The sequence below is a fragment of the Ceratotherium simum genome, chromosome 38, assembly GCF_057802395.1.
Source record: "Ceratotherium simum simum isolate JZ-2026a chromosome 38, ASM5780239v1, whole genome shotgun sequence".
In the NCBI taxonomy this organism is placed as follows: Eukaryota; Metazoa; Chordata; class Mammalia; order Perissodactyla; family Rhinocerotidae; genus Ceratotherium; species Ceratotherium simum.
Genome location: NC_141937.1, coordinates 5,766,944 through 5,783,672, shown reverse-complemented (window position 1 = coordinate 5,783,672; position 16,729 = coordinate 5,766,944). Strand labels below are relative to the sequence as shown.

Sequence of the window (16,729 nt, the reverse complement as noted above, 5' to 3'; positions counted from 1 at the left end):
GAGCTTGCTATAAGTGAACATAGGACCAGGTCTGTTGATAGATTTTCTGTGATACGTGTCTTTTTTCTCTTACTCAGACTCTCATTCTAATATGTTTTTACTCCATACTGCCTGAAGTCATGTCAGTTCTAGATCCATTTAGACTAAAAGGCAACCTCAAAAATGCCATGGACTTTTCTGTTTGTTAAGGACTAACAGGCTAATTCAGACCAGCTGAGCAGCTCCAAAATAGGACACAGTAGGAGAAAACATCTGCTTGAACGCATCAGAGACCCAGCAAGATTGTGAAGAATTACTAGTTCAGGATCCTAAGGAGGACAGATAATCAAGGATGTAAGCCTGGCTTTGGGAGCTCCTTTTCCTGTGGGTACGCTTGCTGCATCTGGAGAGGACACATGAGAGACTGAACCTTGGGGGACAGGGGTTGGAGTCTATAATCTGTCTGTGTGGACTTCTCCCCATCCCCAGTCTTTGCTTTGAGTGCATTCTAGGAGTACGAGTGAACCAGAATTTCCCAGGCCCTCACAGATATTGCATGTCAGTCTCAATATGTGAAATTGTATTGAAGTGATCTTGGGTTGCTAGTAACAGTAGATGCCTGGCAGAAAGCTTATATACATCCTCTCTGGAGGAAGGTAACATCATTTTAGGCCTATGTTATTTCTGTAAGCTATTTAGTAAGTACAGTATTTGATAGACACTATAAAATAACCAAACACACAAGAAGGTAAGATGACATTAACAAAAATCTGAAGAAACAACAAAACAATAGAAACAAGTCCACAGGGACTCTAGATATTAGAATTATCAGACCCAGACTTTATAAATGCTATGCTTACTATATATAGGGAGACAGAAGACAAGTTGGAGAAATATGGCTGAGAAATGGAAACCATAACAGAAAAAGCAAACTGAAAAATTCCTTAACTGGAATTTACAGGTTTAACAGAAGATTAGAAGCATTTGAAGAGAGAATTAGTGAACTGGGAGATAGCTCAGAAGAAAATACTCAGCATGGAGAGGCAGAGGGATGGAAAAACTAGAAGAGAGTATGAAAAATTAAAGGAATCCATTAATTGGAGTATTAGAAGAAGAAGAGAGATGGAATGGGACAGAATCAGTGTTCAGGGGGGTATGGGTGAGAACTTTAAAGCAAAGAAATAAAGTCACAGATTTATGAAACTCTGAACCGTTAAAACAAAATCCATGCCTAGGCACATCATAGTAAAACTCCTGAAAACTAATGTTGAGGAGGAAATCTTAAAAGTAGCAAAAAAAGGGAAAAGATTATCTTCAAAGGAGCAACAGTAAGACTCAGCTCATTTCTTAGAAGTAACAGAGAAAACCAGAAGACAGGGTAAAGAATCTTTAAGGTGCTGAAAGAAAATAACCGCCAAATCAGAATTCCAAACCCATCAAAAATAAGACATTTTCAGATAAGAAAAAACAGAGTTGTTCACCAGAAGAGTTTCACTAAAGGATATACTAAAGGGTGTTTTTCAGGCAGAAGAAAAATGACCCTAGTTGGAAAGTGGAAGATACAGAAAGGAATAAAGAGCAGTGAAAATGGTAAATGGATGAGTAAATATAAATGTACATTATCTGTATAGAGTGATAATGTCCTCTTGAGCTAAAATATGTATAAAATTTGAAAAATAACTAATGGCATGTAAACTGGATTGGTATAAATGGTGTTGAATAGTCAAGCCCCCTTGCATTGTATGGGAAAGGGGAGAAAGTACAAATTAACATTAGTGTTTGATAATTCAGTGATACATGTTGTAATCTCTAGGGTAAACAAGCGTGTAACTTTCAAGCTATTAGAAAAAGTGAGAAAACGTGCTTATTTGCATCTGTGAAAAGGAGCATAAAAGACGTAGGGCATGTAGAAAGCACTTAGTAAGAAGGTAGATGTAAACCATATGGTGTAAATGGGTGATGTGTTTCAGTTAAAATTCAGAGATTGCAAGATTGGATGAAGAAACAAAACTCATCTAGATGCTGTTTAAAGGGGTTCTGTTTAAAATATAAGGATAACAAAAGGTTGAAAGTAATAGGATCAAGAAAGATATACCATGAAGAACCAAACAAAAAAATTATATGTCTGTATTAGTATCAATAGGCTTAATGGCAAAAGGTATTATTAGAGATAAAGAGGGCCACTTGATAATGATAGGATATAATTCTAAATTTGTATAAACCAAATAACACAGCCTCTAAACATATACAGCAAAAATAGAACTAAAAGGAGAAATAGACAAAAGTTAATCACAGAATAATATGCATTCTTTTTGAGCACCCGTGGAATATTTAGACAAATTGACCATATGCTATGCTGAAAGGCAAGTCTGAACAAATATTACAGGATTTATATTATACATGTTTTCTGATTACAGTCTAGGAAGCTAGAAGTCAATAACAAAGATAATAAGGAAATTCTCATGTGTTTGAAATGGGCAAAACACATTTAGATGTTCAAGAGATATCAAATTATTTGACCTGAATGATAATGGACATAGTACATATCAAAACTTTGGGATACAGCTAAAGCCAGCTTAGAAGAATACTTAGAGCTTTAAAAGTATATGTATTGGAAAAGAAAAAGGGTACAGAAAGCTAAGCATCCATTTCAAAAAGTGGGAAAAAGTACAACAGATTAAACCCAAAAGAAGTACAAGGAAGGAAATAATAAAACTGAGAGTAGAAATCAAAGACAGAAAACCACAAAATGAAGAGAATCAGTGTATCAGATAGCTATTGCTGCATTATAATAAACTACCCCCAAAACTTAAGTTAAAACAGCACCATTTGTTTAGCCTCTGCTTCTGTTCTGCAGGCTGGCTGGTCATTTAGGCTGGGTTCAGCAGAGTAGTTCTGGTCTGCATCTGCGGTCAACTAGCTGTAGTAGCTCAGCCAGGCAGCTCTGCTTTTATGAGTTTTCCAGCTGTGGGCTGGGAGATTGATGGTGACTGGGTCACTTGTCTTTCATTCTCCAGTAGGTTTATCTGAACTTGTTTACGTGGGAATAATAGGGCTCTAAGAGAGTAGATGCACATAAGACTGAGATTTAGGCTTTTAATGCACATATTATTCTTTCCACTACATTGTATTGGAAAGCAAGTCACAATGCTAGCCCAGATTCAAGAGGTGAGAGGAGTTGCAAATTTACACTGCAGATGACATAGATACCTTTAGGGGTGAATGGGTAATTGTGGCCATTTTTTGAAATCAGTCTACCTCAGTCAACAAAAACAAAAGTAAATTCTACTGGAAGACTCATCAAGAAGGAAGACATAGATAACCAATCAGGAATAAAAGAGAGGACGTCGCTACAGATCCTATAGGTATTAAAAAGAAAATCGGATGTCACAAATTTGAAAATTTAAACAATACGGACATATTTCTAGATAAACACAAGTTACCAAAATTGAATATAGAGGAATAGAAGATCTGAATGAAAGAACTGAATCCGTAATTAGAAACCTTGCACAGAGAAAAACTCTAGGCCCATGTGGCTTCACTGCTGATTTCTATTCAATATTTAAGGAAGAAGTAACATTAGTCTTCTATAAGCCCATCCAGAGAGTATAAAAAGAGGGAATACATCCCAACATGGTCTGAGGCCAGAATAACCTTGATGTTAAAACCCAAGAAGCATATTCTACGAGAAAGGAAAATTACAGGCCAATTCCATTCATGTATATAAATTAAAAAAAGTCATCACCAAAATGCTAGCCAACTGAATCCAGCAGTTTATAAAAAGGATAATGTATCATGATCAAGTTGAGTAGGGTTGGTTTAACATCTGATAATTAGTTGTAATTTACTGCATTAACAGAATAAAGGAGAAATATAAATGGTTATCTCAGTAGATGGTGAAGAAATGTGATAAATTTAAACATTTACTCTTGATTAGAAAAATTCTCTTAGTGAACTAGGGAATAGAAGGGAATTTTGTTAATCTGGTAATGCATGTCTACAAAAAATCTATAGATTACTTCAAACTTTATGGTGAACTGTTGAGAACTTTATTCTTGAAATCTGGAACCAGTCAAGAATGATACACTCATTTGACTTTGAACTCAGGGTGTGCTGGCCAGTGCCATAAGGATGGCAAGAAAAATAAATAAATAAAATGTAGTTGGAAAGGAGAAAAATAATAGTCATTATTTACAAGTAGTATGATTATTTGCCTGAAGAATCCAAAAGAACTTACAGAAAAATTATGAGAATTAATAATGAAGAAACAAAGTTGCTGGGTCCAAGGTTTGATATAAGAAAATCAATTACGTGTTCACATACAAGAAACAAATAAAAAATATGTTATACAATAGCAAAAATAAACTTCCAAATATCTAGGAATACTTCTAACAAACAATGAGTAAATGTACAATCAAAAAGCTGTAGATTTTTGAAAGAAATCAAAGTAGACCTAACCAAATGAAGAAATTATACTGTTATGGTTTTTGAAGACTCTATCGTAATATGATCCCAATTAAAATTACTACAAGTATTGTTTTAGAAATTGACCAGCTGTTTCTAAAATCTGTATGGAAACACAAAGGGCCGTGAATAGCTGAGACACTCTTAAAGAAGAGCAAGGTAGAATAATTTGCATATCAAGCTTTAGTATAAAGTTACAATAAATAATATAGTGTAATATTAAAGCAAGGATAAACAAGTAGGTGAATGTAATAAAATAGCCCAGAAATAGACCCAAGAGTATATATAGATGTTATTTATGACGATGGCATTGTAGAACAGTTGGAAAAGGATAGTCTTTTCAGTAAAATATGCTAGGACAATTGGGTATCCATATGAGAGAAAAAAAGTTGTCTCATCACAGACATCACTTCGCAGTACACTGTGGATGTAATGTGCAAGGCATAACAATAAAGCTTCTAAAAGGCAATACAGAAGGATATCTTGATGACCTTGGGGTGGAGAAAGACTTCTTTTAAACATGCACAGAAAACACTAACCGTTAAGTGAGGACTGATAACTTAAGCTACATTAAAATTAAATGTAATTTAATTCAGTTCAGTTTGATTAAATGCAGTCATCATGCAACATCATTAAAGAACGAGAAGGTAAGCCACAGGATGGGAAAAGGTGTTTGCTACACATGTAACCACAAAGTAGAAATCAAGAAGAAAAAGCTAAACAATGCAGTGGAAAAATAGTCTGGAAACTTCAAATGTGCTTCAAAAAAGTATATCCGAATGACCAATAAACATGAAAAACTGATCGATCAGTAATCAAGAGAATGCTAATTCAAACATTTAGCAAATGCACCAGAATGGTTAAAATAAAAATCATTGGCAATAACAAGTGTTGGAAGTGGATCAAACCAAATCCTCATTCTCTCTTGGGAATATAAAGTATACAAGTATTTTAGAAAATAGTTTAGCACTATCCGCTAAAGGATATTCTTTTTGGATATTGTCTTCTTTAGGCAGTCTTTTCTCTCAAGAACAGTCCTTTGTCCTGTTGCTTGATTTTATGCTGTCTCTTTCTTGAGGGTTCCTCAAGTCTTTGGTGAACCTTCTTGGTCTATTCTTATTTAAGTATGAAAAACTAAAAATTTGAATTAGAAGCTTATGTTCACTGGGCTTGCCCACTGCAAGCTTCAGTTTTACATAATCACTTGAAACGTCAACCTTCGAGAAGGGAGAAAATGCTAGAACATGAAAGTCTTTTCTCTTGGCTCTTCAGTTTTTCTAGAGATGAAAACTCAAGCATGTTATCTGTAAGTTAGATGCCTGGCCCTTGGTGATTTGTGGGCAGGGGTGGGTCAGTTGTTCTGTATATCATTTCCACGTTTTCTTTATAGTGTTCTGCAAAACTCAGTGTCTGAGTGTCAAGTCTCTGGCAAATTTGCTATTGATCATATCCCTTTCTGTGGGCATTGTAAGCTGAATCGTTGACTGACAGCCTAAAGTTTCCTAAAGTGAATTTGTAGTGGACTTGGTAAGCTATTAATTGTCCACTATGTGCCAGACTTTGTTATCGGACCTTTTATATATATTGTGCTGTACACACATGCAGTCCTCACTATGACTTTACCAGATAGTATTATCTTCATTATATAATTGAGGCTTATTTGATGTGACTTTCAAATTCCTAATTATTATTTAGTATTGGAGCTTGGATACTAGTTGAGTCTGTGTGCTTTCAGAGTTTAACTGCTTAACCACAGTACTTAAGTTTATTCAGATTGGTGATGTAGGATGTGGATTCTAGATTGGAAGCAAGTGCATTGTTAAAATGGATGACAGCAGGGGTTTAGGTTGGGTAAAGAGGTAGATAAAGTACTATATGCTGAGGAACTAGGTAAAGATAAGGGGTTTTATTTGAATGTAAAGAGATGGTTCAGGCAAATCTCAGAATTTGGGATCTTGTAGATCTAGATCAAATGCTTACAGGATCAAAGTCTGTGAGTCTCAACTTGGGGTGGAAAAAGTTGTATCAAAATTCCCTGAGGGGGAAGGGGACTTTCTTCCAGCTGTACATGTCATGTGTACTATCCATCTTTCATTTGCAAATCACTTTTGTAAGATGTGGCAATGCTGGTGAGCCGCTTAGTGAGGCAAAGTAAGAAGCCATCGGAGTACAGAAGATTGAAGAAGTGCCCTAGCTTCTTAAGCCCTGACGGCAGTGAATTCTAGCATATTACTTTTATTTAATGATATACTAACAGTAGGATCAAATGCAAGTAAAAAGTTGGAAGCTGTAAGCATAGAATCAGTACCTATTTGATTGAATAAAGAAATAAAAACCACCCATGGGTTTTTGTGGAACTGATGGTAAACACTCATTTTTTGTGTGTTTTATGCAGGTGACGTGTGAAGGAGGAAAATTTTCTTTCCGATATTTACAATCTATTTTTCCCATTGGCCTTTAAAAAAAAAAATAAACTTCTGTATATGAATACTAGAAGTTTCTGTTGAGGGATGGTAATTCTTTATTTATATAATTATTTTTATCTTTGCCCTGTCTATGAAAAGAGTTAAGGCTCCTTGCACAAATAGTAGTATAAGTTAAAGGTAGAAATGGAAAAAAGAAAGGAAAATAAGGATGCAGACAAAATTGTGCAAAGAATGTGATAAAAAGTGTATACAGTACTCTCAAGACTTAAACGTTTGGTATAGGGTAGAAATCAGATTTGGCCATTGGTATTCTGACAGCCAACCTCAAAATACAGTTCTCGTTGAACAGTTGCTTTGGAGAAAGTATAACTTTTCTTGTTAGATAAATAAGAAAGGAATTTTTCCCAGGGATTACCATAGAAAAGACAATCACCATTTAACATAATGAGTAGTTCCCTGAACTAGGTCATTACAAAGAGTTTTGTAGAAGGGGTTTGCATTCCTCGGTGGCATCTAAGATTTTGTCAAACTCTTTAATATATTCTGGTTTAGATTACATGTTGGTGGACAATTTAGTATAGTGCCTGTTTTAGGTAGTTACTATTGTTCCTAATCGTAATTTGTATTAATACATATGAAAATTTCATACTAAACAATGAGCTATTGTAATTACACCCCCAGACTTGGCAAGAAATTCATAAGGACTCTAAGATTTTATTTCAACTTAATATTAAAAAAAATTTAATTCGTGAAAGTAAGTGTATATATATATATATATATATATATATATATATATATATATAAAGAGTTATGAGTTCAAATAAGTGAATAATATATGGTGACTTTTTTTTTTTCAGTTTAATTTCGTTGGGAGAATCCTTGGACCTAGAGGACTTACAGCTAAACAGCTTGAAGCAGAAACAGGATGTAAAATAATGGTCCGAGGCAAAGGCTCAATGAGGGATAAAAAGAAGGTAAGTCATTGAATGTGGGGACAAGTCTTGTTGTGAATAAATTACTCATACTTTTGCATTCTAATAATAAAATATCCAGATCTTTTGTGCATAAGGCACTATACATTATTTCCTGTCAGGAACTTGTGAACTTTTTAAAGATGTTGTCATGATTTTCCTTTGTTAATTATCATTATTTTTCATTTAGCCAACTAAAGTATCACTCACTCCATCGTGTTAACTTACTTTGGTATTTACACTTGAGAAGCTGCCAGTTTGGAAATTTGTCAAACTATAATGTTGTATATATAAAAATATGTCACTAAAAGTTTGAAAAATCTCAAATGTTTCTTTTGAAGGTTTAAATGAGAATGATCAAATGAATAACTTTGGATTTCTGTCATCATTAGAGGATTAGTAAACATAGGAAAAGAAGGCTTATAACTAAGCATATGAGACTCATTTTGGATTGTATATAAATCCCTAGTGGAATGGTACTGGGTAACCTTATGGAACCTAAGGTCAGGAACTGGAGTCAGACTTCATGAGAGACTGTGATCACAACTTGGAAAGCTTGGTCTATCCCAGCCAGCATATGGCAGTGCTGATCTGTAGCAGGCGGACTATACTGTCTCCGATATTAAGTATCTGGTAACAGGGCAACTGCAAGTGGGAACCACTTTTTTATGGGGAGTTCTTTTGATGTATCGAGTGTGTACTTTGTATCAAATGTTATTCTAAGTATTTTGCATATCTTTGTTTTAATTAATTTGAATTTTATTATTCCTGTTTTGTAGCTGAGAAAACTGAGGCCCAGGGAGGTTGAGTAAATTGTCAAAGGTCACATGCCAAAAAGTGGCAGTCAAAATTTGAACCTAAAGGCGTTATTCTGTTCTGTGGTACACTACCTTCTAATTATAAACCATTTCTAAGAATGATATCAACTTCAGAAATATTAGAGGAACTTGAATATTGAGTACTCGAAACTTTCACTACAAAATCAATATGAATTTATTTTGTAAAAAATTTCTCTGAGCTATTTGCTTTTTCCCTCAGTGATAATGTATTTTGAAATTTTATTTCTGTGTCATTCCCTTGATTTTCAGAAATCCTTTAGGAAGGATTTAATCCTATATTTGCTGAATGGAAACCATATACTTGAGCAGGTTAGAGATGCTAGAAAAGTAATTTTGGGGAAAAAAGTGATTATTTGTAGTTTCTCAGTTGAGATAGCAGAGTGCTGCAGGGGCCACATGTAGGGCTGTAGGGAAAATGTCTTCATGCTGGAAGGAGTGGTCCACCTTCAAAAAATGTAGGTGGCAATCAGCTGGTTTCCAATGTAGCAGATGAAAAAACGTAAGACATTAAAACACAAGAGTGTTTTGTGCATAGATACTTGGTAAATTATTGTGGAGTAACAGTTGTTATTAAAGTGGTTAATGAAGTCCACCTTTGGGAGTCTATATGAGTGGTCTTTGTAGGGGACACTCTTTGGGAATTTGTCTTATCCACATCCATTAGCTCTTCTCTGAGACCTCCTCTGTCATAAACTAAGTAGCCATGCTTGTGTGTTTCTGCTCCCCACTCCCATCCCCCCAGTCAAAAATGTTGATGGGTGAAATGTCTACAGTTGATCAAAGGCAGGTCAACTGTTGTGTCTTGGGGAAATTTCCAATGAGACTCAGCAATTCTAGTTAGAGCTCTTTGCTTGAAATGAAGGGATGTACACTCAGGTGATCAAATGGCCATTCTAGGGCTGCTAATAACAATGGCCAGATGGTATCAACTACTTTCACGATCTGTGCAATGTCTTATTCATACCATGCAACAACCTCAGAAGATAGTTTTACTCTTCTAACAGGAATGGAGGCTTAAAGAAATGGAGGCTTAAAGAGATGAAGTAACTTATCCAGTCCCTCATCTCTGACTGACTGCACTAAATATAAACATGTATCTCACTGGAGATTCAAATTCAGCTGTACAAATCATTCTCATCAGAATATTGGCTTTGAATTTAAAATCAGATAAATCTGTAGTAAAGTTTTAATTCAGTTTTTAATTTTACATTTGTTTCCCAAATATATTTGACCATAATCTCTCCTTTTTAAGGGATGTACCTATAACTTCTTCAGGAACTACAGTTTTTGTGGAACATGATTCATGAAATGTTATTAGAGAGGCATATTATATAATTGCAAACATAGGTTGAATTTTGTAACATTTTTTACATGCTACTTGTCATACACATTACAGATTTTTCTTAAATATCTCATAGCTCTACTACTTTCTTATCATCTATACATATTTTAATTAGGGAATGTATGCTATTTTTAGAAAAGTTTAAAAGTACAGGTGGCCTGAAAAAAAATTAAAAGCACCTGGTTCTATCACTCTAGAGACTAATCTTGTTGACCATTTTGATATGTCTTCTTGTAGATTGTTCTTCATGTAGTTATATGCACGTTCACCTGTGTTTTGGAAAGTGGATCTTATTGTACGTGATGCTTTGTAATTAGCATTTCCTCCTGCAACTCTATATCCTGTCCTAGGTCAATTCACCAAATAATTGAGCTTCATAATGTCTGAGACTTAGTGCTGGGTGATAGGAAAGCACACCTAAAGGTTGCTTCAAGGCAGTATTGATAGCGATATCCAAACATAACTTTGCTTGATTTGGGGGGGTTGGCTTAGACTTTTATTTTTATGAAAATTGCTACAGCTGTCTTAATACTATGAAAGAGATCAAATTAATAATACAGTTTTTTGGTTGACATACTAAAGTGGCCATGATGGCCGGTGACATAACATTAAGTACAAGCATGGTTCCAAACAGCCTGTTTTATTGATCTTGTTGAATACTTACCTTTCTCACAACCTTTAGCATAGGTATTTTTTATTAAAAAATTTTCATTATGGCAAATTTTAAGTAATAGTTATCCATCACCCAGTGTCAGCATTGCCTGTCTCTTTCCATGTTTACTCTAACTCCCCCTTTGCCCTCCTTCCCACTTCGGCCTGCCAGATTGTTTGGGGAGCAAATTCCAGACATAATTTCGTCTGTAAATATTTTATTAGGTGTTTCTAAATTAGAAGGGTTCTTTAATGCTGTTGTGTTTGTTTTTTTATCACCAAAAAAATTTCTTTATGTCATCAAATACTTAGTCAGTGTTCGTAATCCCCCTCTTGTCTTATAAATGTGCTTTTAAAATAGTTTGTTTGAATGGCATCCAGATGAGGGCCATATACATAGCAGTCGATTGATAGATCTCGTAAGCCATTCTCCCTCACACCCCCATTTCTCTTGCAGTTTATTTGTAAAGGGACTGAGTTATTTGTCCTGAGAATTCCTGTAGATTTTGCTGATTGCATTTTCATGGTGATGGTGTAACACTTACCTCTGTCCCCTGTATTTCTTGTAAATTGGTAGTGACAAAGGTTTAATTAGATTCAGATCTTCTATCATCCCTTCCTCATTTCCTTCCTTCCCTTTTGAAAGAGTATTTCAGGGCCGGCCCCATGGCTTAGCAGTTAAGTGAGCACACTCCACTGCTGGCCGCCCAGGTTCGGATCCCGGGCGCGCACCGACGCACTGCTTCTCCGGCCATGCTGAGGCCACGTCCCACATACAGCAACTAGAAGGACCTGCAGCCGTGACATACAACTATCTACTGGGGCTTTGGGGGAAAAAATAAATAAATAAATAAAATTATATTAAAAAAAAAATATTTCACAAGTAGTGTTGTGGTGCTGGTATATAAAATCTAGTTTCCTCTCTCTGATTTTAGCAGTCATTGTTGATTGTTAGGCCCTTTATTTCAGCAGGAATTACAAAATAGCTATGTCCTGTTTCTTCATTAATATTAGTTAGATTTACTTCACAAAAAGTAAGGTTGGATAAATGCTCAATTCTTTATTCGCTAGTTTTAAAATAGTGGATTGGTTCCTAAGAATCCTCCAAAGGTGATGAATGAGTTTTTGTTTCATTTTCTTTTGAATATCATAATGAAGGCATTTAAACAGTTTTGGTGTGTTTCACTTCATTGCAGTTAGTGTTTTAACTGATGATCACGTTGTTTGGCCAGTGGGGACCTCTTCAGGTTCACGTCTAGGTCCTTTTGACACAATCCCAGTAGTTGGGGCTAGTAACTTTGATAGTCCAGGCTCATCTTGTAAGGTTTCCTCCCCAGACTTGGAATCAGCCATTTCTTTAAGGAAACCCTGGTTACTATTGGTGAAAAATAGTATTTAGAGACTGTAGTGTGGGCTCTAGTGATAATCATTATTTGTAGACGTTTTCAGGACAGAGCTAGGAGATATATACATACCACACACACACTGAGGAATATAGATATATTTTTACAAGTTCATTTTCATTTAGCATTAAGACTATAGTGTGTTATTTAATTAGTGTGTCTGTATTTTCTTTCTTTCCCACTGAAAATCCTGGTTCCTGCCTAATGACACAAAATGATTCATTTGCTTTAATCTAAAATATACAAATCAATCTCAGATTAACCATACAAACACTTCTACCAATAATATCGTCAGTGAAAACAATTTTTCCCCAGTTATTATTGTTTTTAGGGTATATTCCACTAGAGATACAAATTACTATCTTTTAAAACAAATTACTATCTTTTAATAGTTTTTCAGTGTATAATATATGTCATCGTATGGATCCACAGTTAAGCTCATTTGTTGTACTTGGTTTTCTAGTTTTAGGAGTTGCTTAAATTATTTTCTTGTTACTTATAAAATATTTACATGGTTCCAAAGTCAAATCTACAATGTAGGGAATTTTCAGAGAAGCCTGGTTTTTTATTTTAGTTTTTGGTTTATTCTTTCCTTTTTTTGACATAAACAGTTATATAACTATGACAGTTGTGTGTATGTATGTGTGTAATTTCTCACTCCCTTCATAGATCGTTACATACTCTACATTTTTTCTATACTTTATTTTTTTCTCCCCTTAACAGTGTATCATTGGGATCATTTAATGGCAGTACATAGAGACAGTCTTTATTCTTTCTGATAACTTCATCATATTCCATTGTGTGGATATACCATAAATTATTCCACCATTCCCCTCTTAGTGGTCACTTAGATTGAGTCTAGGCTTTTGCTCTTACACATAGGGACAGTGGTGCATTGAATAGTTTTCATATACATATTTTCATGTACTTGCTAGTTTATCTTTGGGATAGAATTCTAGAATTAGTATTGCAATATGTAATTTTGCTAGCTAGTGCTATATTCCTCTCTCTAGGGGTTGTTCTTATTTTGAATTACCATCAGCAATGTATGCGAGTACCAGTTTCCCAACAGATTCACCAACAGAGTTAAACTTTTATATTTTATGCAGGAGGTTGAACATCTGTTAAAGGCACTTTTAAAGAGGCTATTCCATAAGTATATATTGTTTGTGTAAAAGGTCATTACTGTTAGGAGTAATGCAACAATCTCGGCTTTCCCAGTTAGTCATTTGTTTGCAATATATTTCTTTTTTTTTTTTTTTTTAATTTTTTGTTTATTGCAGTAACATTGGTTTATAACATTGTAAAAATTTCAGGTGTACATCATTGTACTTCTATTTCTACATGGACTACATCATGTTCACCACCAAAATACTAATTACAACCCATCACCACACACATGTACCGAATTATCCCTTTCACCCTCTTCCCTCCCCCCTTCCCCTCTGGTAACCACCAATCCAATCTCTGTCCCTATGTGTTTGTTTATTGTTGTTATTATCTACTACTTAATGAAGGAAATCATACGGTATTTGACCTTCTCCCTCTGACTTATTTCACTTTGCATTATACCCTCAATGTCCATCCATGTTGTCACAAATGGCTGGATTTCATCGTTTCTTATGGCTGAGTAGTATTCCATTGTGTATATATACCACAGCTTCTTTATCCATTCGTCCCTTGATGGGCACTTAGGTTGCTTCCAAGTCTTGGCTATCGTGAATAAGGCTGCAATGAACACAGGGGTGCATGTACCTTTGCAAATTGGTGTTTTCAAGTTCTTTGGATAAATACCCAACAGTGGAATAGCTGGATCATATGGTAGTTCTATCGTTGATTTTTTGAGGAATCTCCATACTGTTTTCCATAGTGGCTGCATGCAATATATTTCTTATTTCCCCTTTGAACTCATTTATAAATATGATTAGACATAGTTGAAATGGTATTATAACTGATCTTAAGGTACATTATAATTGTAATAAACTTCTGGTTGGGCCTAAGTAATTACTATTTAAAATGTTTTCAAAAGGAAAAGTACCGTGGTTTTCTTTTTCAGCTAGGGTTCTTCATCTCACCACAGAACATGGAAATTCTTCAGTTTTACTGAGAATCGTTCATAACAAGTACTATTATCTATGTAGGAGAGAAGTTAAGTATATATATATAATTTATGTCTTGGGCCAGGCATTAAGACTTGATTCTCTTGTGGAATCCTTAGGTGAGAAAGGCAGTAGTACCCTGTGAGGAGTGATCTTTCCTCTCCTCTTTATATCCCTGCCTTATGTGTGCACCTCCCCCCGCCCCGTGCCGTTGGTACCTCTGACTTGCATTAGAGAGTAGGAACTTTTACATTCTCACTTAAAGTGTTAATCTTATAAATTGCATACTTATAAACTTTCATGAATCTGACTGAATAGTAGTATTTAGCTATGAAAACAGATCAGTTGCTTTAGAAAAGTGATTATGAAAATTGTTGTTGTTACGTACTGTCAAGTCAGCTCCACCTCCAGGCGACCCTGTGAATGAATGTCCACAATGCCCTGTCCTCAACAGCCCTACTCAGCTTCTATAGACTTTTGCCTGTGGCTTCCTTTATGGAGTCAATCCATCTCATATTTGGTCCTCCTCTTTTCCTGCTGCCTTCTGCTTTTCCCAGCATTATTGTCTTTTCCAAAGAATCCTGCCTTCTCATGATATGCCCAAAGTAGGACAGCTTCAGTTTTATCACTTTTGCCTCCAGCGATAGTTCAGGCCTAATTTGCTCTAGGACCCACTTGTTCATCTTTCTGGCAGTCCAGGGTATCCATAGAGCTCTCCTCCAACACCATATTTCAAATGAATCAGTTTTTTTCCTGTCAGCCTTTTTCACTGTCCAGTTTTCACGCCCATACTTAGTACTGTAATTGGGAATACAAATACAAGGGTGTCGGTAATTGTAGCCTTAGTCTCTAAGACACTTCTTTACACTCAATGATCTTGCCTAATTCTTTCATTGCTGCTGGTTTTGAAGGAACCTTATTAAAGCTATGGAGTCTAACCACCCTGTGATGTTTAATTCTGTGATATTTTAGTTCCTATACTGCAAATGGTTGTTCAAATTTTTATTACCTCCTGTCATAGTTAATTTAATACCTTCTCAGGTAGCAAATATTTTTTGAATGTCTATGAGTTTTGCCCTCAAGGAGCTTTCACCCCTGGGAGACTGGTGTATTGACAGTGAACTAATACATGGTGTGCTAAATGCTACAACAGATGTTACACATAGTGCTTTGGGAAGTCCAGGAAGTAATGAGTTCTTTTTGCGTGTTGAGAGTTTTAAGGAAAGCTAGAGAGGATTGGACTGGAGTAGGAATTTATGAGGCAGTTGAGTGGAATGGTATTCTAGACATCAGAAATAGCATCAACCAGTGTGTGTCGTCATGCTAACGCTTGGCCTGTTGCAGTGGAAGTTATGAGGCATGGTGGGAGAAGCAGTGTAGGTATTGAAGACAAGCCTGGGTCTGAGGATATGGGGCCTTGAATACTATATTAAAAGAATTTTTTGATTTTGAATCAAAGCAGTGGATTGGCATTCTTATGTTTTTAAGGTAAGAAGTTATATGATATATTAATTGTTTTAAAAAGATAACTTGGTGGTAGTAGAAGGGATGGGCAGAAGAGGGAAGAGACTGAAGGCCACAAACAGATGACCAAGTCTTAGACAACTTTGCTTAGAAATCTCTTTGTGTTGAGAGAAAATCTGTATCTTTGAAACTTAGATCTTCTGATCTTAATTCTGCTTTGAATTAAAAACAAATTTAATCTCTTAAACCTTAGACCCTTTGACATGTTTGATGACATACTTAATGTCTTAAAGGCATCCTACTCTAGCTATAAACTAATTCCCTAGTAACTTTAGTCCTTTTTTTTAATAATGTCATGGGACATGGCATTGAATTCAACCTCAAAAGTAATTCATTGGTTTCTTTTTAAAGAGAAAGAAGAGCCTGCCTTTCTGGAAGAGTTTAAATCAGTGCTTTTCAAATGATCTGCAATACAAGACGGTTACAAAAAAATTGTAATCCATCGTAGACCAATCCTTTTGTAAAATATAATAAAATTAATTATCAGAGAAAGGACTTTAAAAAGACGAAAATTTAATCCTATTTAAAACTTTTTATATCAACAGTTATCCAGTCGGAATGCTGTAAAAGATTCTAAATACTCTTGATTTCTGTGCTTGCATGCTATACTTCCAGCAGCATTGATATAAAGACCAGCTTGTAACATGACCTGCTGGTTTTTCAGGACTGTAAACCAGTTCCACAGTGTCTTCTCCTTCTCTACTTTTGTTCTTACTTCTTACGCCCTCATTTTTGTTGTGTTTTTAAAATAAAATTTATTTAGAATATTGACTTTTTTGTTTTGTTTCTGGTTACATGTTCATTATGGACTCAAGTGGCTTAGTCTTATTTTAAGATAGAAGAGTGTAAACAGTGCAATAAAAGTTAAATGTTTATTTCAGATTGGATAGTATCTCAATACACTTTTGTAGAGTAGAATCACTACTTTGCCCACATTAATTGTTAAGAAAGATTGGGAGGGTTTGAAATAAAAATTCTATTTATTTTAAAGTACAGTTACTACAATTTCTGAGACACTCTTTGAGGGGTAG

General features: G+C 35.2%; 1 protein-coding gene across 6 annotated transcripts in view; it reads left to right on the top strand.

Moving 5' to 3' along the window:
- Positions 1-16,729, top strand: part of QKI (QKI, KH domain containing RNA binding) — a 148,413-nt gene that overhangs the window by 51,842 nt on the left and 79,842 nt on the right. For all 6 annotated transcript variants that reach the window (XM_087425046.1, XM_087425044.1, XM_087425043.1 and 3 more), the window contains exon 3: positions 7,727-7,843. In XM_087425046.1, coding sequence (XP_087281172.1) covers positions 7,727-7,843 — 117 coding nt within the window. The remainder of the gene's footprint in view (positions 1-7,726; positions 7,844-16,729) is intronic.